This window comes from Channa argus, chromosome 4, assembly GCF_033026475.1.
Source record: "Channa argus isolate prfri chromosome 4, Channa argus male v1.0, whole genome shotgun sequence".
In the NCBI taxonomy this organism is placed as follows: domain Eukaryota; kingdom Metazoa; phylum Chordata; class Actinopteri; order Anabantiformes; family Channidae; genus Channa; species Channa argus.
Genome location: NC_090200.1, coordinates 3153776 through 3179257, shown reverse-complemented (window position 1 = coordinate 3179257; position 25482 = coordinate 3153776). Strand labels below are relative to the sequence as shown.

Genomic DNA, 25482 nt, shown 5'->3' with positions numbered 1-25482 from the left:
CCGACGCACTTTTATTCTATGCTTCGCATATAACTCTCTCGCCAGTTGATGCACAACTACAGGATATTAACCAACCGGAGAGACCGGTCGCTCCTGTTCCAAACGTTTTAAGGTTTTAAAGTGGATTTCCTAGTTGGATAGTTTGAATGTGACTTTGTTGTTACTTAGTTTTTATGTTTAGTGTAAAAACTGCCATGCGATTGTGTTTGCAGGCAAAGGTAAGTGCAGAAGCAGCGGCCGCTTAGTGTTATTGTCCACGTCTGCATCGTTTGTCATGCAATGCCTTGGGGAGACAGATCCCGCTGCATGGTAACCTCCACAACTGCAGGAAAACGCCTTGGGTGACAACAACAACAAAGACCCGTCATGCACTGCAACATGCTGAGTAGAGGCGTGGTCATCCATGAAGGCAGGATGTTTTTTATTCCCATGGCAACAAGTTCATGGCACTGTTCATAGTCTGATACTGATTGTTGTTTTGTTTTGTTTAAAACTGATGCCCATCACAAAACCCCAGTACACAGTTTGTATTATTAATAATCTGGAATTTGACAATGAGGAGTAAATCTGCGTCAGGCCTCCTCTGCCCAACATCAAGGTCAAAGGTCAAAGAGGCCAATATTGCTGCAGCTGGATGCGGCGGGAGCAAACACTGCCACGAGTAGGTTAACATAGGAGCCGTGTTTTGTAGCGATGCCAAAGGGATACGTTTAGTGTTGGGAACGTGAAAAGGCGAACGAAAATGACGCCACGGGATCGAGAACATTAGCATTCATGCAGTCGGGGTCTGGAGCCTGTCCCAGTTAACCTAACATGCATGTGTTGGGACTGTGGGGGGGAAACTGGGGGAAACCCACTCAAGCAACTCATAGGTAATAATACTTCCAACAAAGTCAAGAGGATTTTCAACAACACTCATTCAACGAAAGCAATGCCCACATTTTAAAGACACTTTCTTAATGCAGCTCGGTTTCAAACCCATTCACACTATGACTCATAAGACCCCGATGACACGCAAAACTTGGGTTAAACAACAACAAGGACATCCATCATAAAAGTGTCAATGCTTTAATAACTCCTATACGTTATCTTTAGATGAAAGATAAAGCGTCTTGAACAGCTTCAGGGGAATCTGGTTGGCAACTGAACAGCGGCTTTGGGGTAAAATGTGGCAGAGAGCCCTGCTGCATTGAGCAGTTGTTAGACTTATAGAAACTCTGTGGTGAAATAAAGACAGCACTGCTAACAGCCAGCGAGGATTAGCACAAAGTCTTCTAATACGTTTTTAACATCAATAAAAACGTGGTCCACCTTCATTAATCTAGAAAACATCCATCTACATGACTTACTGGTGTCACCGTTGGGGGTCTGGGGTGGGAAGCCGCAGCATCTGTAATTACTATGTAGCACTGGGCTCTTACACAATGCTACGGACATTTTTTATGGTCCTTGAACGCATCAAGCGAACCATTGCAGAGATAGAGTCTCAGTTGAGGGATTGACATATTTTTGGTTCACTGTACCATGTGAACGACCCTCAGGTCCAAACCTGCTCAGTTCACTTCAAGTTTAATAACGTTATAAATAAATGAGACGCAACAGACACAGCAGCTACACTAGTGAGTGGGGACAGAGCTGGTCCAACGACGTTATCACGTTGAGCTGAGTAAGCTTTCAAAGCCGTCCCTTTCCCGAATAAACTTAAATAAATACAATGGGAGTTTTTCTGTATCTTTTTAATCAACTTCCCCAAACAAACTACTACTGTGCAAAGTTTGCTGCTTTTGATGGAGACAGTGCGTGAAAGTGGGGACAAACTTGTGCAATGAGGACACTGAGGACAATGTGGATGATGTGGATCTCTTGACACTTAATAATACACACTGGATGGTATTACCATCTTACTATATCATCACCTTTTGTGTGCCTGACATCCAGATCATGCAGAAGAAGCAGATTAAATTGAGACTCTTAAAACAGGTGACGCATTTTCCGCAGTATTTTCCAATGTTAACACAACATTGCACAGCTTGTTGTCAGCTTCGCCAAATTGAAACCAAGCTGAGTCTCCTAAAGTCTCACTGCACACTAAATAAATGCCTGCTTCTTTATTTCTCTAACCTGTAACATTTGTTGTTTCTTGGTCAGGTACCGTGTAAACAGACGCCTCCCTGCTTTCTTGATTTGAGCAGTGTACCGTGACAGACCGCGCTTACACAGATTGTTGGATTGTTCTCCATTTGTGGAGAAGCAATCAACGCTGCTTCAGGACAAAGTGTGCGAAAATATGTTTAAAATTTATATTAGTACTTATATTTGAATGTGAAAGGTGTGAAGTTGAGTTAAAGAAGAAATCAGGTGGTGTCCATCCAAGGTTTCCAGCTCGGGTGTCTGATCTGGAGTCTGAATAAATTCATTCTGTTGCACAAACTTCAGTGTAATTACATTTTCTTCTCTAATCTACTTAAACATTTTGTTTTGTTTTTGCAAAGTGTTATTTCGTACTGACTGTGCTCCACGCTCCATATTGAGACGTCTGTCTTATTTCGTGTTCCCGGCAGCAGAGACTGGCACAACCGCTAGGTTTCTTTTTCAAATAACATGAATCATTGCACCTTCCATTAGTGCATTGTAACGGACTTATTAAAACCCGCCACATTTCATTGACAAAGTGATTAAAGTGAAGTGGTCAATAAACATTTAGTGTGGTTTGCTTTTAAGGTTTCATCACTCGTGAATAAAAAATAAATATTTTACCAGTGACAGGCCAACAATGAAATATAATGACTGTTTAAGGTGCGTGATAGTGTTTTTATAGTTTTGGCTGTGAGTCCTGACTCACCATCCTCGCCTCGTGTTTCCATGGATGAGCGTGATAGAGTACCTTTATTAAATTCGCTATAAGCTAGAGAGGGATTTTTATTTGTGCCAGGGGGAGGGAAGGCATGTTGGAGCTTTTTCTTATATTGGAATTTTGAATGCAGAACAACAAAAGCTGCAGTATCAGTTATGTGGAACGTTTGCAGGGTTTGGCACCATCACCTGCAGCCCCAGGCTTCATTCTGGCCAGATGTTTTTGTTCCTAACGCTCTTTGGGTAAAAGTGATGAAATGTATGTACGACGCTTGGCGTCAGTTGTCTGTGTGACTATTGTTTCAAGACTCACTTAAAAAATGGTGAACCTTGTGAACTGTCAGTCTTTCTGGCACATTTGCAAACATAATGATCCACAGAGTAAGACACTAAGCAAACGTTTACATTAATTAATATTCACTGCATCTAATAACTGGGGTGAGAGCCCAACTACAGTACCAACTATATTTCTGCAGTTGCGCTGAGTAAGCTGTTGAAGTACTCAGAAATTGTACAAATACACAAACAAAACTTTCCACTAGTAAAAGTAGAAGCAACACAGTGACATTTCTACATAAGTCAAACTAAGTGCACGATTTCTAATTTACTTAAAAGTCAAAGTACCTGACATTTTTCCTTCCTGTCCCAAACGTCATCGTGTCCCCTACTGAGTATTTTCTAAGCCATAGTTAGTTTTTCGATGTCACCTTCAAACCAAAATACCCCTAAACGAAACAATGATCCATTAAAATCATTGTACTAAACATGCTGGCTGAAGAGTCTTATTAGTTTTGGTTTACTACCTCAAACTGTAGTTTTATTTGTGCAAGACGTTCACTACAGCAGGAAAGTAAGAATAAGAGGGTGCGAATGTGAACCATTATGTGAGTGCAAAAGGTCACTTCTGAACTGGGAGCATTGTATCTGGACTCTAGACTAGGAAGCATTAATGTACATTGAGACCTCAAATTAAAGCCATAGGGAGCAAGTTGAAGAAGTTGCCCTTTAATGTTTCGGAAAATCTGATTTAGATTGTCCGCATTGTTGATTTGGCACAGTTTTTATGCCGGATGCCTTTCCTGGGGAGGGGGAATGGGAAGGGGTTCAGCGTCTTACTAACCCTAACCCAGGGACACTTCGACATATAGCCAGGGCCGGGGATCGAACCACTCACCTTGTGGTCCGTAAGCAACTGCCTTTACCAACTGAGCTATAGCCGACCCACATTGTTTCGTCTTGCTATGTGTAATAGTCACATCAGCATTTGTTGAAAATACTTTTAAAAGCTGAGTTTCGTTCATTCTGAATGATTCTGTGCATGTTCACAGTGTGGAGGAAGTATAATAAAGCAGGTTTACTCCAAAACTGAAAACATTTTTATTTATCTCTAACGTGGCTGAAATGGTCTTGTCATCGCTGCATAATTTGCAGGTTCTGGTTCTGTTTCTCCACCTGGGAAATCACTCAAACTTTCCAGAGAGGCACCAGGACCCAGGACAGACTGAATACATTGACCATAAAAGAGACAAGTGCCTGAGACAAAGGAGACCAAGAAAACCTTTGTTCAAGTGCTGCACCATCAGTGAGTATATTTGTTTTTTTTATTGAAAACAAAGTACAACGTCTCTCACTCCACCTTTTTTCGTACACTGACAGCATGAGACAAGAATGCAGTCGTCACAGAACACTGCTTTTTAAGAGCAGTGGATCTCGTCTCCGCCGCCAGAAGGTGCATCTGTCGACTGCTGATCACATCGTGTAAGTTAACTCCGTTTGATCTTCTGTCGCTGGAGCTGAAGTAACTTTCACAGGCTTTGGCAGAGATGCTGAGATTTGTTTAGAAATGCAGTAAAAACTGATGAGCGTGTTTAGAGGCTGTAACTTATTGTGTCTTTTGATGATGATGTGAAAATATGTTCTACTTAAATGTACTGTAACATTGCTCAGCGGCACATCGGCAGAGCTCTTGAAAAGGTTCCGCAGCCTCAAAAAGCTTTTCTTTTATTGTCTCTTATCGTTGGGTCATTTGCTGAGCCTCTAACATTGCTGTTCAAACTGGTTTAAGAGTCATGTAAACAGACACCCTCCCCGTTTTGATATATTTAGCAGTGTGACATTAAGGACTCATCTGCCACAGAGACAAACACCGCGGAGAGAAAATGTCCGGTAAGATTCAACAGAAGCTTGCAATTACTTGCAAGTAATTTCAGGACAAATTGTGCAAAAATGTATTGTCAACGCTGTCATTTCATAGAATCTCATTATTTTTCTTTTTTTCTGGGGTGGTGCTCCTGCAGACATCCCACCTCCATGCAGTGACCCTTGCGCCAAAGGAAACAACGGAAGCCATGCGCACGGAAACAACGGAAGCCACGCGCACGGAAACAACGGAAGCCACGCGCACGGAAATAACGGAAGCCATGCGCACGGAAACAACGGAAGCCACGCGCACGGAAACAACGGAAGCCATGCGCACGGGCCCAAGCAGGGAGACGGGCACGGTGGGAAGTGATGGAAAACGAAATAGAGGTGAGTCAGTCAAAACGCCTGACCATCAGTTTACCTTGGACAGTCTGGGCCATTTCCCACCAGAGATTTCTGTTGAACCCTGTGATAAAGTCTCTTCGAGCTTTGGCAGAAGAGAAACGGGCGTAAAATGCCAAGAAATCCTGATTAGCAGGCTTTGATGTATTTCTATATGTGAGTTAATGCATGTATGAGGTCTGGATGGAGCTTATTAAAACTTCTCTCACCGATAAAACTGGGTTGTGAGAAATGCTAACTGCCTGTGTTTTGTCCTAGTTTGTCTTCCAGGCATCAGAGTGGAGGACCTGCCCAAAGTCCACCAGCTACTTTGAATCTTTAATCTAATTGTACTTTTAAAGAAATCTGGTCATTACCTTTAATTCTCATGTAATCTTTAAAGGTGCTACGTATAATTGTCAAAAAGACTCAATAAAAAGAGTTTTATTGCATTTATTGTTGTGTGCTTTCATCATTTTATCCCCGTAAACAAGCATTCAAACTTCCAATAAAAACAAAAATTAAAAAAAACAGCAACGGGTGTCTAATAATAGAGTATTCAGAGCGTTTGAGGTGTGACGAGTTTTTGTTTGTGGTTCCGGCAGCGTAACTGGAGCATATAGTTTTCTATGCCCTGAGTAGAAACGCACAGACACACCCTGCTCTCACTGCATCTCTCACAATAAACATCTGCTCACATCCGTCTGCAGCTGCAGCATCAGTTAAGCTGTGTTCAGTAAAGGTGACATACCTTCCATACGTATGTGGAAGGTGTGGCACCACCAGGTCAGGCCGCCTGCCAGATGATGGTCTTCAAACACGTAAATGTAGAGAATAAACTATACGAGAGTCAATTTAAAACAAAAATGTTTCCCAGCCTCAACTTCCTCCATGGCCCAGAACAGGAGGTAACTGTTAAACGGGAGTGACAGGCTCACGCATGATCCTCAAGGAAGAAGAAATACAGAAATGAATAATAATAAGACAAATAAACAAATGTGGAAATGCACACATATCACAACACATTGCAATAAATGAAGTGTAAAACCAAATGTGAAAATAAGTAAAGATAAAAGTAAAATAAATGTATATTTTCTTACTTTACTTTATTTATGAATTTTTTATTCGCCCTCTTTCTTCCTGTGTCACATTTGGGCTCCCATACTTTCACAGTCTAACACTAAGACAAGAGCTTTTTTTAAAATGATTTAAATAAAGGAAATTGTATCGTTTAAAAGGTAAAAAAATAAAAAATAAAAAATCTGGGGTGCATTCACCTGCGTGCTGTTTGGGTCATCGGGTTTTCCTGCTGTGAACCCTCAGCAGTGGCGGAAAGAAACACTGCCATCTGCTGGTCACATAACGTCACCTTCTTCACAATAAAGACAAAAAGACGTTCTTTTTCTTTCACTGATCTTTTTCTGTCTCTGTCGGTGAGAAAATGACACCTTCAGCGGGTAATTTGACATTCTGTGGCTGCAGGGGGTTTTTGTGGACGTGCAAAAATAAATGCTGAATCAAGAAAGACGTTGAAAAGGGCGAAAGATGAGCTTTGCATTGCGAATTACATGGACACATTATTACTTCATCTGTGCACATGAGGGAGACCGTCTCACAAACTAACGTTTAAACTTTCCCTCCTCGCTGTTCGGCTGGACGGCAGGTGTCATTTCCTCTGGTTCAGGTCTCACTGCCCGGAAGACAAAATGAGACACAGTGAGTGATGATGAGCTTCACTGACTTTTAATCATCTTGACTCCTGCCCTGACAGAGAGGTTTCTGTTTACATGCCATATGAACCAGTTTGACAAGACACAGGCCAAATGCTAACAACAATATAAAGAAGCAGGTATCATGTGGTACGAGGTGAAAATTGAACCCAATGTCAACATTTTCCAAAACAATATTCAACTTGGATTAAATGGACGATTTCAGGCGGCGCAGTGTTGCAGAAAAGTAGGTGGAAAATGTTCCACAATTTTTACGTCAAGGCCTCTCTAATGATAAATGTGTAAGTGTGCGCAGTCAACTTATTATACGTTTTTAACTCCAAAAAGTCATGAACAAAATAATAATCTACCAATTCCTAATCTGCTCGGTGACAGAAAACATGAAAATACCTCCAACAGGTAAAAAACATGTTTTCTTTAGAATGGTAGTGAGTTATTTTTAGCTTCAGATTTGATCATCTCTGTTGGACAGCAGACACGTCCCACCATCTCGTTCTGGCAGGGGGCAGCACCTGGGGTGCTCAGAGACCCCTTTTTGGCCCCCCTCTGGCCCTGGACTTATCAAGAAAAGGTTTCACAGGATCTAAACTCGTTTAATACTTCAAGCCTTTAAAAACGATTTCAAAAGCTTCTTTTCTGCTGTCAACAGATACTTAAATGCTCCATCCGTCAGTGAGGAGAAGCCGATAATTAAACACCTTAATTAAACCTTACATAACTGCAGCTTTTCATGCCTGTGGCATAGGTTTGGGGAGGGGGGGGGGGAGGTTACAATTTATACAATTCCCAACATTGGGTCTCAGCATAAATTATGACAGTTTTATATTGTCACCTTCAAGTTTGGGATTTTGTTCCCTCTGTCAGTTAAACATTAAGAGTCTATGTCTCCATAGTTTATGGAAATGAATGAACCCCGATGAGCTCAGAGTGCAGTTCGCCATCATACTCCGAACTAAAAATCAGTCACAAAATCCACATTTCCACATTTCTATTATAGCTGGACACACTATCACAGCACAAAACAAAATTCCTACCTCTTTAAACGCCCCCTCATTTTGTTGAAGTCCCGTCCCCCCCCCCCCCCCCCCCGGCAGCTAATCATAAAGTCCTGAGACCCGCTGGTGACAGATTCATATCAGACAGCGTCACTGCAGCGACCTTGTGCTTTGGTCCAGGATGCTCTTCGTGCTCAGTCTGACCGTCTTCTTCTCTGCCGGATTTTTCATGGAGGTGAACCAGACCTCGAAGCTGATGGCGGAGAGCGGAGAGCAGTGCTCAGCCTGCGACTTCCGCGAGCACAGCAAGCAGATGAGGCTCCACAGCATCAAGTCCCAGATCCTCAGCATCCTGCGGCTCGAGCAGGCGCCCAACATCAGCCGGGACATGATCCGTCAGCTGCTCCCCAAAGCGCCTCCTCTGATGCAGCTCCTGGACCAGTACGACCCGCGGGTGGAAGACGAGGACCACGCAACGACAGAGACCATCATCACCATGGCCACCAACCGTACGTAACCACAACCAAAAAGGGTTTGCGGCGTTTTTTTAATGAATTCTACTTTCTGATCGCCGTGCGTAAAAGGAGAAGTTCTTGCGTAAATCCTTTGCGCAAAGCTTGTTGCAGGCAGAAAACAAGAGACTTGAAACGCAGTTTGAGTGAAAGTGTGGCCAGTGTGTTTTTTCAACACTAGTTTAAGACCACGCAATCCAAACGTATTCAATTAGAATAGCTGAACATTTTTAAATGCATATTTACAATGCACACACAAAAAAGTTGATCCATCCATCCTGTTTTTCATCTACACATTTTCCCCAGAGAAGCCCCCACAAACATGTAATAGAATAGTAAAGACGCACAGAGTGGACAAGACACTTTGTGCCTGCTGAATTTGAATGTTCCTAGAGGTCAAGGGGTCACAGTGAACATGGAGATTCATTTTTTGAAGATTGTGAATACTCAGAACCAATTTACTTTTTTCAAGATTTAACGAGAAAAAGTGTAAAATGTTTCTACAATGATGGTGTCATTCAGAAAGTGACAGAAATTATAGGCTTCAGTGTCTCCCGCAAACGTCCTGCTTTGTCTGTTTTTTCTCTCTCTTGCAGCTAATCAAATCTCCCCGGACGACTTGTCCTCCTGTTGTCTGTTCGGCCTCAGCCCAAAAATCCAGCCCAAAAACATCCTTAGCGCTCAGCTGTGGGTCCACCTGCGGCCGGCCGACGCCGTCACCGCCGTCTTCCTGCAGATCTCTCGCCTCAAACCTGGAAAGGAGGGGAACAGCACCCGAGTAAGGGTGCGTTCCCTGAAGATCGACACGGACGCCGGCGCCAGCTCCTGGCAGAGCATTGACATCAAGTCTCTGCTGCAGGCTTGGCTTCGTCAACCAGAGACCAACTACGGGATCGAAATCAACGCTTACGACTCCAAAGGAGAAGATCTGGCTGTGACCTCAGCAGAGCCGGGAGAGGAAGGACTGGTACGTCCACAATGAGGACATCCGATGTGAATATCTCCTAAGGTCTAACAAAATTTGACATAGGAGATAAACACTTTTCCCACACTCATATGCAGGGATCTGTCTAGAAACTTTCAAATGGGGGGCCAGAGCAGATAGATCCACAAAGAAAGGGGCACATTTGGAAAACAGATACACAATAAAGCAATGCTAGTACTATGGTACATAGTACAGTTAAGTCCACTAAGATATTGCCTTCACATCCCTTTATATATATTTTTATTCCAGCAACCATTCATCGAGGTGAAGATCCTCGACAGCCCCAAGAGATCCCGCCGTGACTCGGGCCTCAACTGTGATGAGGAGTCTGCCGAGACGCGCTGCTGCCGCTACCCGCTCACCGTCGACTTCGAGGAGTTTGGCTGGGACTGGATCATCGCGCCCAAGCGTTACCGAGCCAACTACTGCTCGGGCGAGTGCAAGTTCACGCACCTGCAGCAGTACCCGCACGCTCACCTGGTGAACAAGGCGAACCCGCGTGGCACTGCGGGGCCCTGCTGCACGCCCACCAAGATGTCGCCCATCAACATGCTCTACTTCAACCGCAAGGAGCAGATCATCTACGGCAAGATCCCGTCCATGGTGGTCGACCACTGCGGCTGCTCCTGAGGAAATCCAGGCCTCCTGCGAGACTTAGGATTGAGAAGAGAAGATCTGTTTCCAGCAACCCTTAAAAATTATGCAAACAAATCCAACATTTGACCCAATCCATCACTGAAAGAGGCCCAAGGCCTCCAAAAACTAGATAGAAACCAAAAAGTAAGACGTGACAAAAGATGCTATTCTGATTGAGGACATAAAAGTGATAGAGATCACAGAAATTATTCAGAAAATGTTGGAAAAATAGCAAGTGATTTGTCAACAAACAACTTGCAACTTGGGCCAAAAACAACACCTATGAGAAGCATGAGATCCACTGACCCATTGTTGTTACCAAAAAGGACTAAAGCTGCTTTAAGTTATTGTTTTTAGTTTACTGCGAAGAGCTTCTGCTCACCTGAGCATCTTGCATGTTCTTCACGCATCAGGAAAGATGCAGTTCGGCAGCAGACTGAATAGGACCACATCAACCTACTCTCAGGCCCAAAGCGAATAAGACTTGGGTGACACTCATGGAAAGGAAGTGTTTCACATTTCAGCACCAACTATACCAACTTCTATAACGTAGCAAGACGTTAACAAGTGTTAAACATGTAGATTCAACCTGTGTTGTTATTTTTAAAGCTATTTTGAGAGGATTTGTTGTTTGTCCTCAGATGGAAACACATTTTCATCAATAGTTTCAAGGATTTTCTAAAATTTTATTAACATCATAAACGTCAGGCATTTTTATAAGATACTCCCACAAAATTCCTCCTGCTGCTTCCTGTCCTCCTCTCTTATGAAAACGTGTCCTGGTTTGAGCCTTGGCCCGAGCGATCCCTGCAGGGTGTCTTTCATGTGCGCCTTTATTTTGAAAAACATGAACTGAGTGACTCTGAGCCTAGTTGTCCCGATGCTTGTTTGCAAACTCCTCGCTGTGACCACGAGCACTGCAGTGATGAAGTTTTTTTTGTAGTTTTCTTTGTGATGGCTTGTGTGATATGTGGTAAACGTCAGTCTCTCGCTCGGAGACGGCCGTTGTATCCTCACTTGCAGCATCATGGCTTCGTGTAGTCGGCTAAATTACCAGGCAGCATCACAAAACCTAAATCTCCCCTATGGAGTTTTCCTGTACGCAAACACAGCTTTCTTCATCTGATCCTTAACACCTAGAGGCTAATTTCATCCCCTGCCTTTGGATGGTTTCATTCTCACTCACATCCTGCAGCTTATTCGTGTTTTACGTGTTGCCTGCACTACACATTTGCAGGGTTGTGTATCTGTGCAGAAAAGAAAAGGCATTTCATTCCTCTTCCTGGTGGTTCCGCCTCTGAAATGGTGCCGACATGTGCTCTGTTGCACCTGTAGCGCACCCGCTGTAACAGTGATGCCTCTTGGCCACGTGGACAAATTTGTACAGTGATGAAGTACTGGGGTAAATGTACTTTGCCATGCTGTCGCTCACTGGTAAAGTAAAACTTCCCAGTGAAGATTAGGATCCATGTAAGGGTGTAAAATGTGATCGCAGGGGGAGGTTTCTGGCCGATTTGAAGCCGAGTGCAGATGTCCTGGCTGTTGTTGGGCTTCACGGGGGTCTCTGACCCAAAAGTCTTTGTTTTACCATAAGTGGTTTGTGAGTCTGCAGTGACCCCGGGCAAACTGTTTTAACAGTTTGTGTTGTCACATGGCTGCAAAATGTCCGTTCATGTTGGTTTAATTGTGTAAGATGTGAAGATGTGTTGCGGTTTATCATGTTTTTCATTGGAAACCTGATGTAAAACAGTTTAATTCACTGCATTTGAAAAAAGTCACAATATCCAACTTTGAGAGACTGTAACTAAAAACTATTTGTGAACTAGTTACTAGTTTTCAGAGTTTTACAGCTTAATAATATGACTGTGGATTATATAAAAGTTTATACATTTACATTTTGCCGGTGCTTTTAGTTTTGTTGTGAACCGCTGGTGAAAAGTATGTAAAGTAAGATCATTTTTTTAGCCCATGTCAGGTCTTTGAGTGCTAATTTGCTTTTATTGTGGGCAGAAAAGTTTGATGTAAAGTTTTATTTATAGGTCGAAATCTGCTCCACACAAGTGCTGCAAGCGCCAAATCCATATGTTTCTGGGCAACAACGTCAGTCCTATATTCAGAATAAGAGAGTCGAGTTTCTGCCACACGGGTGTGCCAAACCGTGCTTTTAAAGGGAGGTCATTTTGTATTTTGTGCTTTATGGTTGAAGCACTGCAGGAGTTAAAAGGGAAAATGCAGTTAGACTTGTATGTGCATCTGTCCAAAGACATGCAACTCTGTATATGTGAATGCATTATGAAAAATGTGCTGCAAATGTTTGCCATTGTTTGTGCATGTGAGGAGGGAGTTTGCCTACAGTGTCAGTTAACATGTCCATTTTTTGTGCATTGATAACAATAACAATATCGCCACTAGCTTTGTTATGTAGCATAGAACAAACATCTTATTTGGAGGCAGTAGATGCTTTTATTCCTTTAAAGTAGTGTTACACAGACTTTTGCTGTGTGACAGCTGTCCCCTCATCGTTGAAGTCGGAAGCGTATAATTTGCGGATTTCGATCTGCAAACTTCACAGACTATATGGAATATTTTCCAAAAAGAGAAAATATTAGACATAATTATTAAAAATCATGAAGTTTAATTAAATGTTTTCTCAATTTTTTTTACCGTTTTGGGCTCAAGGTTGGGAAAGTAGTTAAATATTAACACTTACATACACAAGTTCACAAGATTAAAGTCAAAGCGTGAGTTTTCTTTTAAAGATCATATTATTTTTCATTATGGGGTTCAAATTTGATCATGGGATCATAAATCTGAAAAGTTATTTCTATTGTTTTCTATATACCATATACTGTCGGAAAATAAAGTTCTCTATTCTATTCTGATTTGGATAAAACTAAAACTGTCTTGTCTCAGGTTTAACTTTCAGATTTCTCTGGTTTCTTTCGGTTTCTCTGAAAACACGTGGTCACTGGAAGCTGTTCTCCCTTTTGGCTGTCCCCCCCGAGGATCCAACGTTCATTTGCTTTTGGTTGTTTAAAAAATACATAGCTGCATATATATGCCTTGACAAACCTATTTTCTCTCAAACATATGTCACGTGCGTATTCCTTTTTGTACTAATACTCATCGCATGTTCTAAAAAAAACACCATGTGTGTTACTGTTGTTTTGGGGGAGCGTGCAATCTGACGGAACAGCCTCTGTCCTTTATTATGATTGGCTGTCATGAACAAAGGGGCGGGTGCATGTCGCGAAACCTAGTCGCTGATTTGCTGACGTCGTTTCCGCACAGTCAGGCACCCACACCTTTTCAGAACCAGGTCGACTAGTAAGTCCAGCAGTTTCGTTGCTCCATTTCGGGAAACCGCTTCACCTGCTGCCCCGCGTTTCTGTCAGAGACTGTGCACGTTTCCCGAAAATAGAAGGTAAGTTCAACGACTTACTTCCTCACGCTGTGGTGTTATTTAGCCCAAAGTAGCTCTTTGTGCTCGTGAAGTTAAATTCGCCAACTAAACCTAGCAGTTTAGTTTGCACGGTATTAGTAACTTAGCTAACGTCACAAGTGTCTGTCCTCAGCTTCCTTATGTGTAGTTTATCTACTGGCATTTCATCAAGCAGCAGTTAATTTAGTCACAATGTGACTTTTTACTTTTTTTTTTTTTTTTTTACTTTTTTTGCATCGGTTGACGACCTCTGTCACCGCCCACCACTGCGGCGCTAGCTAAAGAGCAACGTTACACTGACAACCGCAAGCTTGTCCTAGTGTGGAAATCGTCAGTGTAACACCTGGTTAACTACACACATTTGGGCTGTTGTTTAATAGCTGTGCATGGCTAGAGACCCAAAATGCGCCCCCCCCCCCCCCCCCCAAAAAGAAGTCTTTGTGATGTAGACACGTAAGTAAACCTAAATAGCAGTTTTGATGTAAAAGTGACCAACGGGGAACGTGTGTCCAGGTGAGGTTTGTTCGCTGACGGATGCAGTGAGACTGATGCTGGAGCCAGAAAGGATGTCAGCGGGGAAAATGAAACTTATGGAAACAGCTGCCCTACTTTCTCTTCTCCAGATTACGATGACAAAACATAATCACTCAGAGCTTAAATGATACTAAACACTTGTATTTGAAAATAGCTTTCATAACACTTTTGGTCTGTTGAAAAATAATGTTTTATTTAAGAGTAGTTTATCATTTATCTTTACATGCGAGGATCAGTAAGATTGACATCAGTTTTTCTTTTTGTTCAGGTATTTATTATTTGCATTGTTTAAGAGAAGACGTAATGTTGAAGACTTTCAAATCTCAGATGCTTTACTTTCCTTTTGATAGCGAATGCATCTCAAAGCTCCTTCAACTTTTGACTTTTCATTTAAATCTAAATTAACTTTCACCCTTAGCCATTAAAGCCTTGACAAAAAGCCTAAAGCCTGATTGAGAAAATTAAGTTTTCCTCACCAGAAATGAGTCACGGAGAAAGAGGAACACGGCCTGGTGTAATTTTACTCTCGCTATTTCTGATTTCTTGCACAGAAAACAAGTAGCTGGTTTGGTCTAGTGAGCACAAGGAGATTTTCTTTGCCATTTATACAAGCTCCAGAGCTCCCTGACTTTTGACCTCTGACCACTCTGCGGAAAGGACAGAAAATGACTACACAGATTATGATTTAATTGTTTAATTAGTGCTTTAATTTCCTAACGTCACAGTCACTTTCGGGATTAGGAAAACAAACCTGATGGCTGTGGGAGCAGTGACGCGTTGAAGGAGTTAAACAAAACAAGCAGCTCATCACTTTATATTCAAGAAATCTTTATAAAATTATTGGCACATTTTAAAATCTGTGACGCATCCATGTTGGCATTAATCTGTCAGGTTCTAGTTTGACCTGAGTGAACCATGAGGATGCACTTGTTCCCCAGACAATGGCGCAGTGGTGCCAGCTTCAGATGCTGGACTGCAAGTACCTGGAGCAGGTGGACCAGCTGTACGATGACTCCTTCCCCATGGACATTCGACAGTACCTGAGCAAGTGGATCGAGAGCATCGATTGGTGAGAAAATGGACATTTTGTCCAAAAGTTGCTCTTTATCCTTATTTTCTATGTTTGCCTTTTTTAGACTGTTAATTATGACCCAAATGTCCCCGCAAGTTAGGTTTAAAAGGTTAAGACAGGTCAGGCCACGAAGAGGATGATTATAATGATTGATATTGTTTCTTGAACCTAGTTAATTTTTAGTACAAGTACCAGTTAGTAATGGTTAATTGGTGTCCGATACAAAAAAAATTAATAGAAAACAGTGAAACATTCTCTGGTTCCACCTTCTCACATGTCAGTGGACTTGTGGGTAAAAAATACTTTTAAGCCCCCCACCCCCTGCATAGACTGATAAAAATGTACACTTTGAGAAATGCCATTTGTTTGCAACGTCGTAAAGAATTCATTGCAAAGTTTTATTTAAGTGTTGCCTGGATTTAATAAAGAACCCAGAAGAACTATAAGAATCCATAGTATCATATCACATATCCGTTTTTTTTTTTTTCTTAAATAGAGCGACACATTAGGAACTTTGAACAGTTTTACTGTGTAACAGCTCTGCTTTCAGCAGATGTGCTCGATATGTTTGCTGTTGGCTAATCAATTCTGGTTAAAACCACATCAGTAGCAGTAGGAAGTATTAATTCCTCAGCCGCAGTGTTTGGTTGTTTTACACTATGCAACTCTGTACGCTACTTTCTAAGAAGCGAGTTGAGTGTTTGCAGAACAGTACAGATGCCGCTTTGGTAAAGTCACACTGCTGGACATGGCAGTTTTCCATGAAGAATCAACAGGCTTATCTTTGCATTCCGGTTGTGAAGTGGCATCTTAACTTGTTCATACTATCAGAAGCTAATATTCTAAGACACACGGTAAACTGTGGCCTCTCCTCATGACCAGCTAACGTGCTGGTGAAACCGAGAGCGACAAATGCCCCATCGTATGTTCTTGTCTTTGTTTTGGTCCCTGCAGCCTTTGAAGCTGTTGGCATTGACTTACAACCAGCTCTACGTTTCCTTAGCCGTCCTTACACAATTGTATCCATGCTAGCAGTGTGGCAGGGCTGACATATACTGTTTACATTTACGTGCCCCCCCTTGTTGTGACTCTGGGCCGCCCTAGGGGGGCGCCAACCAGTTTGGGAACTACTGTCATATGTCCAGAATGCCTTTTTTTTCCCTTTTATTCTCTTTTATATCAGTGTAAATTCAATATTTTACGGCTTTTGATTGTCAAACAAAAACAAATGTGAATTTTACTCTGAAACGACAATGAAATCAAAATAATTTTAAGCCGGGCATGTTAAGATGTCGTCCCAGACTCTGGGAAACTGTGAACAATAATGGCAATAATCTCCTCAGGGACACTGTCGCGCTTCAAGACTCGCTGGCCACAGTTCGGTTCCACGACCTCCTGGCTCAGCTGGACGACCAGCACAGCCGCTTCGCCCTGGAGAACAACTTCCTGCTGCAGCACAACATCCGCAAGATCAAGAGGAACCTGCAGGTCAGAGGCTGCAGCTTCAGGACTGAGCTGCACCAGACTGTATTGTAATTGTAGTTTAAAGTGTTTAGATTCTAAACGTAGAGTTATTGTTTCTGCAGGATCGGTTCCAGGAAGACCCCGTCCATATGGCCATGATTATTTCCAGAAACCTGAAGGAGGAGCTGAAGATCCTGGACAGTGCCAAGAGTCTAGAGGTAACCCCTCTGCTGAGTTCACTTATTTGATTTCATAGAACCGGTGCAATATTCAAAAATGTGAAAATCATTTGTAGAAAACCGCACATACCAGGGATCAGGTTTCCCATCATAAATGCATAACACATTCTCATTTTATTTTTGGCTTAAACGCCTTTGTTTTCGTGGGAAAATTCATCTGGAAATTGTGGGCAAACTTGTTGTTTCCTTGATTTCTGCAGCAGGAAGGCGAAAACGCGGTGTCGGCCATGGTGGTGGAGAAACAAAAGCTGGACAACAAAGTGAAGGAGATGAAAGACAGAGTCCAGGTGAGACAAACTTTTATTTTCTGATACATGAACTTCTAGCTCCAGCCTCTGAACTCGTCGTGTCACCTAAATGTGTTAGATATGTTGTTCAAGCAGGTTTTGTTTGTCTTCTTTAATAATAAAGATTTATGCAGTGTAACCTGCTAAAAATGTTGTAATAAAGCTGCAGCATTTTCGCCCAGGTTGCGGATCAGAACATTAAGAACGTAGAAGACCTGCAGGACGAGTACGACTTCAAAATCAACACACTGAAGAACAGAGGTGAGGAAAATGTGGTTTACAAATCAACTCAAAAGTGGTGGAGATCTAATTTTCTTACCAAGCATTATCGCAAGTGAGTCCAAAGCACTAGTGAAGCTGGGGTCTTATTTGATGTTTGCACAGAGAACGAAATGAACGGCATGACACCGAAGGAGCTGGAGAAGGAGAAGATGGTGGTCGGGAGGATGTGCTTCGAGCTGAAGGCCAAACGACAGGTGAGCAGAGCTGTGCGATGTGGTTTAAAAAAAAATAATATTTGTAAAGGTTTCAAAATGCAAATTTGCAGAAATGCAAGCCAAAGATAACGCCCCCCCCCCCCCCCCCTTTTTTTTTTTTTTTGCTGATTACTCTAAGAGCTTTGTTTACAGATGTAGCCATTGAGTGTCAGTCTCTGCCACGTGAATTGATCAGCCTCTAGTCCCATGTGATGGCATGTGATTACAGTATATGGTCTGTAGGTGGCGCTCTGCTTACACGCAGAGTTACAGCGTATTGGATCGTGGTCGTACTGTATTTGTCCAGCACCCTGGTACTAGAGTAGAAGACATAGACAGTAGTTCAGGTGACCTGAGAACAGCAAGCAGTTCCTGAAAATACAATCTGACTTTATCAAGTGATTTTATCAATGCTCCCCGGTATAAATCATATGCATCATTTTTAACTGCAGCCTGCTGATGTTTTAAGTCTTCATCAGGCTAAAGATATTTGGATAATGCTCGAAATAAATTAAATTAAATTGATAACACGAATGGTTTTAGCTCTGTTTTACCATCATTATATTCATCCTAAACAATCAGGAATCGCCAAGTAGTTTACTGTGGTGAGAGAAAATAAAATGTATTTGGTCCTGAAGACAGATCTTAGGGGACTGGGTGGACACAGTTACAATACTTTCTGTATTCGTGTGTTTGCCCACCTTAAAGGACAGAGGACGTTTAACAGGTGTGTCCCTGTTTTCAGAGACACACTTGGATGTTAATGACAGGGCACATTCAGCCCCCTCACGCGTTTCGTCTGTGAGTCATCAAATCAAACTAAGTGAACAGGTACATGGCAAAGTCACCTGTGTTTGATCGGGCAGATCTCCAATCTCCATGGTTACCCATCCAGCGGATCCAGCGGATCGTTTTTACCATAGATCATTCTGGATAGTCGGCTTCTCATTAGTTTGTATGATTAGATTAGTTCCAAATAAACTGTATAAACTACACTGAGCTACACGTTGGACACACAGTAGCCTAGATGGAAATAATAAAAACCATAATAAATAAATCCGATAAGGTTTCTGATCTAACAAACCTACAGTGATAAGATCCTTCGTTTAATAAATTTTAATAGTCTGATAATGATTAGCTGACTGACAGCGGTAAATGCAACATTTTAAAAAGCTATGAACACGAGCCTGCGGTAAACTGAGCCGAAAACCGGTCGCTCATAATAACAAAACCGCACATAATGGCTCCACCTGCACGTTTTGGCACAGTAACACGATGTAACGTGCCAAATCGTCGGCTAGCAGCTCCTGTTTGCAGAGCACCCACGGTTGAACGGTTACCTGATGACTGGGACGCTGAACAAAAGTTCTTTGTTCAAGCTTTCTAAGTGGGTTTGTGGTGTTTTTTCAGATGGACATTTTCAAAAGTCTGTCTGTGTGTGTGTGTTCAGCTTTGACTCACTTATGATTCCTATCAGTGGGAAAGTACAGTACTCTCTCTCCGCTGCTGCCACACCAGAAGCGAACGTTACGTTTGTCCTGCCTCTGCAAAGTCTTCAGACGTAGCCCTGAACCTGTTGTGTCTCTGCTGATTGTGTCAGGACGTGGTGACGCAGCTGTCCGAGCTGCTGCAGGTCACTCAGGCCTTGCTGTCCGAGCTGATCTCGGAGGAGCTGCCGGAGTGGAAGCAGCGGCAGCAGATCGCCTGTATCGGGGGTCCTCCCAACGCCTGCGTGGACCAGCTGCAGAACTGGTGTGGTTCACGCCCCCTTTCTCACAACAAATCCCTAGTTTAGGATTTTTATCATCCTTGTAGTCCAAAGTCCAATTCTCATTTCCCACCTCCTTTATGAACTAAACGCTCTTCTCAATCCTTTTTCCTGTGTGACCTCCTCCCCTCTCCTCCTCTTCCTTTATCCCCTTTTCATCATCCACCTCCTTATTCTTCTTTCTCTTCCTTTTTCTCCTCAACCTCCTTTCACTCTCTGACCCTGTTCTTCTTCTCTTCCTCCTTTCTGTTTTCCTCTTCCTTAATCTTTTCGTCTCCTCTCTAATGTCTGGCTCATTTTCCTCCTCCCCCTCTCCCTCTTCCTAGCTGTTCATCCTCTCACTCTCTTTCCTTCCTGTGTCTCCACACTTCTGCTCGTCATCAATGTCTTTTTTTCGATCCTTTCCTCTCATGCTTCACCTCTTCCTTTTTCTTCTTCTGCTCCTGCTTCCTCTCCATCTCTTCTCTTCTCCTCACCTCGTTTTCCCTCATCTTTTCATCTCTCCTTTACCGTCTGTCTTTCCTTCTTCCTTCCTCTTCCTCCTCTTCCTGTGTGTTCATCCTCTTCTTCCTCTCTCACCCTCCTTTCACTGGCTCTCCTAACTTCTCCACTGCTGCTTCCTGCCACCTCCTCCTATCCCTCTCCTGCTCTCACCTCTTCTTATTTCTCCTCCTACCATCTCTCCTCTACGTTCTTCCGCTCCTTTCTCCTCCTCCTCTTCCTCTTGCTCCTGCAGGTTCACAGCAGTAGCAGAGAGTCTGCAGCAGGTGCGTCAGCACCTAAAGAAGCTGCAGGAGTTGGAGCAGAAGTTGACCTATGACCATGACCCGATCCCACAGAAGAAGGGGTTACTGGAGGCGCGAGCCCTGGAGCTCCTTAAGAATCTCCTTTCCAAGTGAGGAAACTCTTTAACTCAAGTTTTCTTTATCTGGTTCTAAGTGACTATATTTCATGATTGTGAAAATCCTTTGTCTGTTTGTAGCTCTCTGGTTGTGGAGAGGCAGCCCTGCATGCCCACCCACCCACAGAGACCCCTGGTGTTGAAAACGGGCGTCCAGTTCACTGTGAAACTGCGGTAAGACACAAAATGCCGGGCGTGTCTAAAGATTACAAGATTATAGACGTGAGTGAGTCTTCATGCTAAAGGAAATTTACAGATGCACAAAAACGTTCCTTTGCCTTCCCTTTCAAACTGTACTGACATCTCAGACAGAATAATGAAGCTCTGTGCTTCCTTTAGTTTGTCAAAACTGATGAAACCTTTTTCGTCTGTGTTGCACGTCAGCGCCAACTTCCTGTTTCCTTTCTCGCTCAGGTTCCTGGTGAAGCTGCAAGAGTTTAACTACCAACTCAAAGTCAAGGCTGTGTTTGATAAGTAAGTCCGTCCGAGGTGTCCTGCTTCAAATAAAACATTTGACCATGTTGATTAGCTAATCTCATACGTCCTTCTTCTCCTCAGGGATGTTACAGAGAAAAAAGGGTACGTGTCATCACATTTACACTTTTTGATTAAATACGGTTGAGTAGGTTTCCACTACTATTGATTAGTATTAGAGCTGGAAATAACGTAGAGGTCGGTACGTGATGGATTTTGTGTGTGAAATCAGGTTTCGGAAGTTTAACATTTTGGGAACAAACACCAAAGTCATGAACATGGAGGAGTCGAACGGCAGCCTTGCAGCCGAGTTCAGACATTTGGTAAGAGCAGCTTTTTTATTTAATTTATTTAAATTGATGAATATTAAGATTTAGTTAGTGGTTAAATTGTTTCACAGTAGGAATGATGAATAACGTAGAGCAACAAAAGATTATAAGTTATTGATTGAACTCTTAAATGAGTAAAAATACAGAATTTTTTTATTTTTTTTTAAATCCCTGATGTCCTGATGCTTTATGGCTCAAAATGGCCTTGTGCTGCTGATTTCTTCAGTGCAAACACAACTAAAACGTGTTTCTAACCCGATTTTGTTTTCCTCACGCAGCAACTGAAAGAGCAGAAAGTGGCGGGAAACAGAACAAACGAGGTAAGAGTCCGAATACAAAAGTCAAAATGACAAACTGAAGCGTATACGACAGCACTTGTAGCTGGGTGGAAAAACATTCCCACACTTTTGCGTGAGCTTAGTGCGTTTGCTTTCGCTCAGGGCCCTCTGATCGTCACCGAGGAGCTCCACTCTCTCAGCTTTGAGTCCGAGCTGCAGCTCAACCAGTCGGGCCTGGACATCAAACTGGAGGTGAGTGCCGAGCACAGGAGCCCGCTGTGATGGTGAAGGAGACTGAATTCGTGTTGTTTATCACTCTTTGTAATATTTGTAGGCCATGTCTCTGCCTGTGGTGGTCATCTCCAACGTCTGTCAGCTGCCCAGCGGCTGGGCCTCCATCCTCTGGTACAACATGCTGACCACCGAGCCCAAGGTGACGACACCTAAACAACATATTCTAAACAACATAACAATCCTTTTTTTTTTTTTAAGTATGACGTTGGCTCAAAACAAATCTCTTCTCTTCTCAGAACCTGAAGTTCTTCCTCTCCCCTCCAGCGGCGAAGTGGTCCCAGCTGTCTGAGGTCCTCAGTTGGCAGTTCTCCTCGGTCACCAAGCGAGGCCTGAACCAGGAGCAGCTCAACATGCTCGCAGACAAACTGCTCGGTCAGGAGGCAGCAGTTTTACACCCGCACATTTCTGATAGCTGCCGATCTTTGGCACTGTGAACTGGTGAATTCAGTTTCTGAATGTGTTTGTGTGTAGGAGCCAAAGGCCAGAGGCAGCCAGATGGACTTATCCCATGGACCAAGTTCTGCAAGGTGAGCAAACAACTAGTTATCCTTTTTTTTTTTTTTTCTCTCAGCGTCTGATCTGTGTCTGTACTGAATTAAACGGCGTCTGTTTCGTCCAGCAGCAGAGTGCAAATGAGAAAGCTTTCCCCTTCTGGTTGTGGATTGAAGGAATCCTGGATCTGATTAAAAGACACCTGCTGTCCCTGTGGAACGACGGGTGAGCCGCCTGCCTGCAACTGCACAGTTCATTGTTTTCTTAATTTGCGCGTTGACTCCATGTGCAGCACTTTGAAAACCTCGCGTTGCTTCTGCCTGTGCCGCAGCTCCATCATGGGTTTCATCAGTAAGGAGCGGGAGAAGGGCCTGCTGAGCGACAAGTGTCCCGGAACCTTCCTGCTCCGGTTCAGCGAGAGCAGCAGGGAGGGAGCCATCACCTTCACCTGGATTGAACACGACGTGCACGGTAAAGTCTTAAACGGTTAAATAGAGCACGAGCCCCGGAACAACTAACACAATGAAAACACAGAACGATAGTTATTTCACCAGCTACATTTTTACCTGGCCTCAATACTAAATGTTGGATTTTATTTTCAATTTTTTTCCCTTTTTATTTATCAGTATGTTTGTCAAAAACCAGTTCGGGACGATGCTGATGCTTTGGCTAAAGGAATAAAGGCTGCAGGCTTTACATAGAGATGTAAAATTTTACCACGAAACATGACTGGAAACGAGTACTTGCTTATGTCGTTACCACGAAAACTCCGTTGATTATAATGTCTCCGCTCAGACAAGCCGGTCTTTCACTCGGTGGAACCGTACACGAAGAAGGAGCTGAGCGCCGTGTCTCTGCCCGACATCATCCGCACCTACAAGGTAATGGCCGCAGAGAACATCCCAGAGAACCCGCTCCGCTTCCTCTACCCCAACATCCCCAAAGACAAGGCCTTCGGGAAGTACTACCCCAAACCTTCAGAGAGTAAGACGTTGACTAAAACGTGTACTAGAAACGTAGCATTTTTGGATTTTTCTCAATTTAACGTGTGTGTGTGTGTGTTACTTGACTCCAGCCATAGAGCAGATGGATGTGGAGAGCCCACCCGAAAGTGGCTACATGAAGACGGAGCTCATATCTGTCTCTGAAGTGTAAGCAGACGAAACGATCTCGAGTCATAAATAATCCCACGTGCATTGTGTTATTAGTAAGACTTTGGTCATTTCCTGTGGCGCAGACATCCATCCCGACTGCACGACAACATGATGCCAATGTCTCCCGATGACTACAGGGCTCTGAGGCAGTACGTCGGTCCCAGTGACATCGACGCTGTGGTGAGTGCTGCAGCTCCTCCAGCTTCCCGCGTGGCAGCTTTTGTGTTCGTTTGGCCTGCAGTTAACTGTTCAAATGAAACAGTCAAATATTTGACCACAGCTCTACTCTGTCTGATGTCTGTCCTTGTATCTTTCTTCTTGCTCTACTTTCAGACGAACAATCTGATTGGATTTGAAGAGTTTGACACTGAGGTAGATGCAACTTTAATGTGTTGCACTACTGAACATGAAGTGCATTTGAGTACTGCATGAAGTATCACACCATGAGTGCAACACTTTATTTTACTAACCGCTAGCAATTAGAGCACTTACTGAAAAGGACACTCCACTGACTTTATACAGGAATTTGTTTTTCCCCCCTCTTCATGTGAAACTGTTAGAATTCCTCCTGGGTTCTGGAGGACGATTGGGTCCAGTCCAGGGGACTGAATCAGGATATTTCACCTTTTCTGCTGCTTTCTCTTTGACTGTTTGGTCTCAAAGCTTTCTGACTTTTTGCAAATGTAATAAATCATTGGAGTGTCCCTGTGAGACTTGATCTGAATACATTTAGAGGACGTTAGTTACACTGCGTATATTCCAGTATGTAGATACAAACTTCAGCATGTTCACTACTAATATCAATCTTATTCCTGATGATGTGTGTTTTGGTATAAAATTCACCTATGAATACTCACAGATTCCTATATTTTATGGCATGTTGCATTTTGAGTAATACTTATAGAAATAATTTTCCAGCTTTCCTAAAAAAAAACCTGTTTGCAGCACAAATATTTTTAATGTACAATTGCTGCTGCAGGTTCCTTTTTATTCAGAACATTTCATTGTGTTGCTAATGTATTTTAAAAAGGGATAATATTCAAGTTTGCCCATCCGTCAACTTCCACTTAAAAACAAAGCAGATTTCACTAACTTGTCCTTGTTGTCTTGCAGATGAGTGCAGAGTTTTCAGACCAGAACTGAAGATGAAACAACCGCCTTCACTTCATCCACATCTTCATAATGTGCTTTCTTTCAAAGCATTTCTTTCTTGGATCTCAGTTGATCATGTAAAAAAAAGTCTAGAGACCTTAATCATGGAGTCAGAACTTTTCAGGGGACCAGAGAATGAAATGTTATCTGTGCTTTTCTGTATTTTAACTCCTCAGTGCAGACAGCAAAGAAAATGCATGGTGTGCACAGAATTCGTCTTTTATGTTGTTTCCCAGTCTTATTCTGTTGAAAACACAAGGACCCTGTTACCTAAACAATAGGTGGCTGTAATTGTTACAGGAGTGGGGATAAAGAATTACACAAATGGGACAAAAATTTAAATCATCCAGCTCTAATAGAGAAACGTTATATCTGCCTTAAAGAAATTTTACAATAATGTAATCTGTCACTTTATTTGTGTAAATACTTATTTTTAATAAATGTTAACTTCTTATAAATTCCAAAGGTGAAAAGTAAGAATGTGATCCTGCATAATGAGAAGTAGAAACTGTAGCACAAAATAGCCGAAAAATATCATAGGAAATTGTGTATGAAGAGTTTGTTTCTGGTAAATGTCTGTCATACACAAAATGTGTCCACATCCGTGAACCTGAGCTTTGTATTTAAGAAACTGTCATCATGCCTGTTTGTGTTGTGTTCTAATAGTTAAATAGAAAAACCATTAAACCACCTTGTGATTGAGTTAAGTGTTTTTTTAATTAAACTCTTACATTAGTGGGAATACATTTTGCCACGTGAGTCATTTATTGATGTATATTTATGAATGTGAATGTGATGTATATTTATGAATGTGTATAAAAACGATAAATACTTTAAACATTTTATTACCATGTATTTCACACACAGCCTTCACAAAATTTTGCAGCTATTT

The 25482-nt window shown here is 42.6% G+C and overlaps 2 protein-coding genes and 1 long non-coding RNA gene across 6 annotated transcripts; all 3 read left to right on the top strand.

The window, feature by feature from the left end:
* The first annotated feature begins 4018 nt into the window (after positions 1 to 4018).
* LOC137125706 (uncharacterized) lies at positions 4019 to 5828 on the top strand. The gene is made up of 6 exons (XR_010914187.1): positions 4019 to 4033; positions 4285 to 4435; positions 4510 to 4611; positions 4960 to 5019; positions 5151 to 5382; positions 5656 to 5828. It is a non-coding gene; the product is annotated as an uncharacterized lncRNA (long non-coding RNA).
* A 2001-nt stretch (positions 5829 to 7829) lies between these two features.
* On the top strand, positions 7830 to 13658 carry LOC137125703 (growth/differentiation factor 8-like). Its single transcript, XM_067501587.1, has 3 exons — positions 7830 to 8610; positions 9210 to 9580; positions 9848 to 13658. Exons 1-3 carry the CDS (start codon positions 8283 to 8285, stop codon positions 10226 to 10228), a joined length of 1080 nt encoding a protein of 359 aa, XP_067357688.1. The 5' UTR covers positions 7830 to 8282; the 3' UTR covers positions 10229 to 13658.
* stat1a (signal transducer and activator of transcription 1a) lies at positions 13519 to 25332 on the top strand. Of its 4 annotated transcripts, none has more exons than XM_067501576.1 (25): positions 13519 to 13658; positions 15149 to 15279; positions 16626 to 16770; positions 16869 to 16964; positions 17186 to 17272; positions 17455 to 17533; positions 17657 to 17748; positions 19349 to 19500; positions 20253 to 20411; positions 20499 to 20591; positions 20832 to 20891; positions 20976 to 20996; positions 21124 to 21214; positions 21499 to 21540; positions 21661 to 21750; positions 21833 to 21931; positions 22029 to 22164; positions 22264 to 22319; positions 22415 to 22509; positions 22616 to 22755; positions 23080 to 23268; positions 23360 to 23435; positions 23522 to 23618; positions 23772 to 23810; positions 24552 to 25332. In XM_067501576.1, the coding sequence occupies exons 2-25, from the start codon at positions 15152 to 15154 to the stop codon at positions 24579 to 24581; spliced, it is 2292 nt and encodes a 763-aa protein (XP_067357677.1). In that variant the 5' UTR covers positions 13519 to 13658; positions 15149 to 15151; the 3' UTR covers positions 24582 to 25332. The 4 variants fall into 4 exon arrangements, with proteins under 4 accessions (XP_067357677.1, XP_067357675.1, XP_067357679.1 ...); XM_067501574.1 differs by having other exon boundaries at positions 22412 to 22509; XM_067501578.1 differs by lacking the exon at positions 23772 to 23810.
* The last annotated feature ends 150 nt before the right edge of the window (positions 25333 to 25482 follow it).

Bases quoted from the DNA above. Each gene is read 5' to 3' on its own strand.
- LOC137125703 (XM_067501587.1), top strand. From the start codon at position 8,283: ATGCTCTTCGTGCTCAGTCTGACCGTCTTCTTCTCTGCCGGATTTTTC. The intron at 8,611-9,209 runs GTACGTAACCAC...TCTCTCTTGCAG, and splicing joins CATCACCATGGCCACCAACC to CTAATCAAATCTCCCCGGAC. The intron at 9,581-9,847 runs GTACGTCCACAA...TTTTTATTCCAG, and splicing joins AGCCGGGAGAGGAAGGACTG to CAACCATTCATCGAGGTGAA.
- stat1a (XM_067501574.1), top strand. From the start codon at position 15,152: ATGGCGCAGTGGTGCCAGCTTCAGATGCTGGACTGCAAGTACCTGGAG. The intron at 16,771-16,868 runs GTCAGAGGCTGC...TTGTTTCTGCAG, and splicing joins AGATCAAGAGGAACCTGCAG to GATCGGTTCCAGGAAGACCC. The intron at 21,751-21,832 runs GTGAGTGCCGAG...TAATATTTGTAG, and splicing joins GCCTGGACATCAAACTGGAG to GCCATGTCTCTGCCTGTGGT.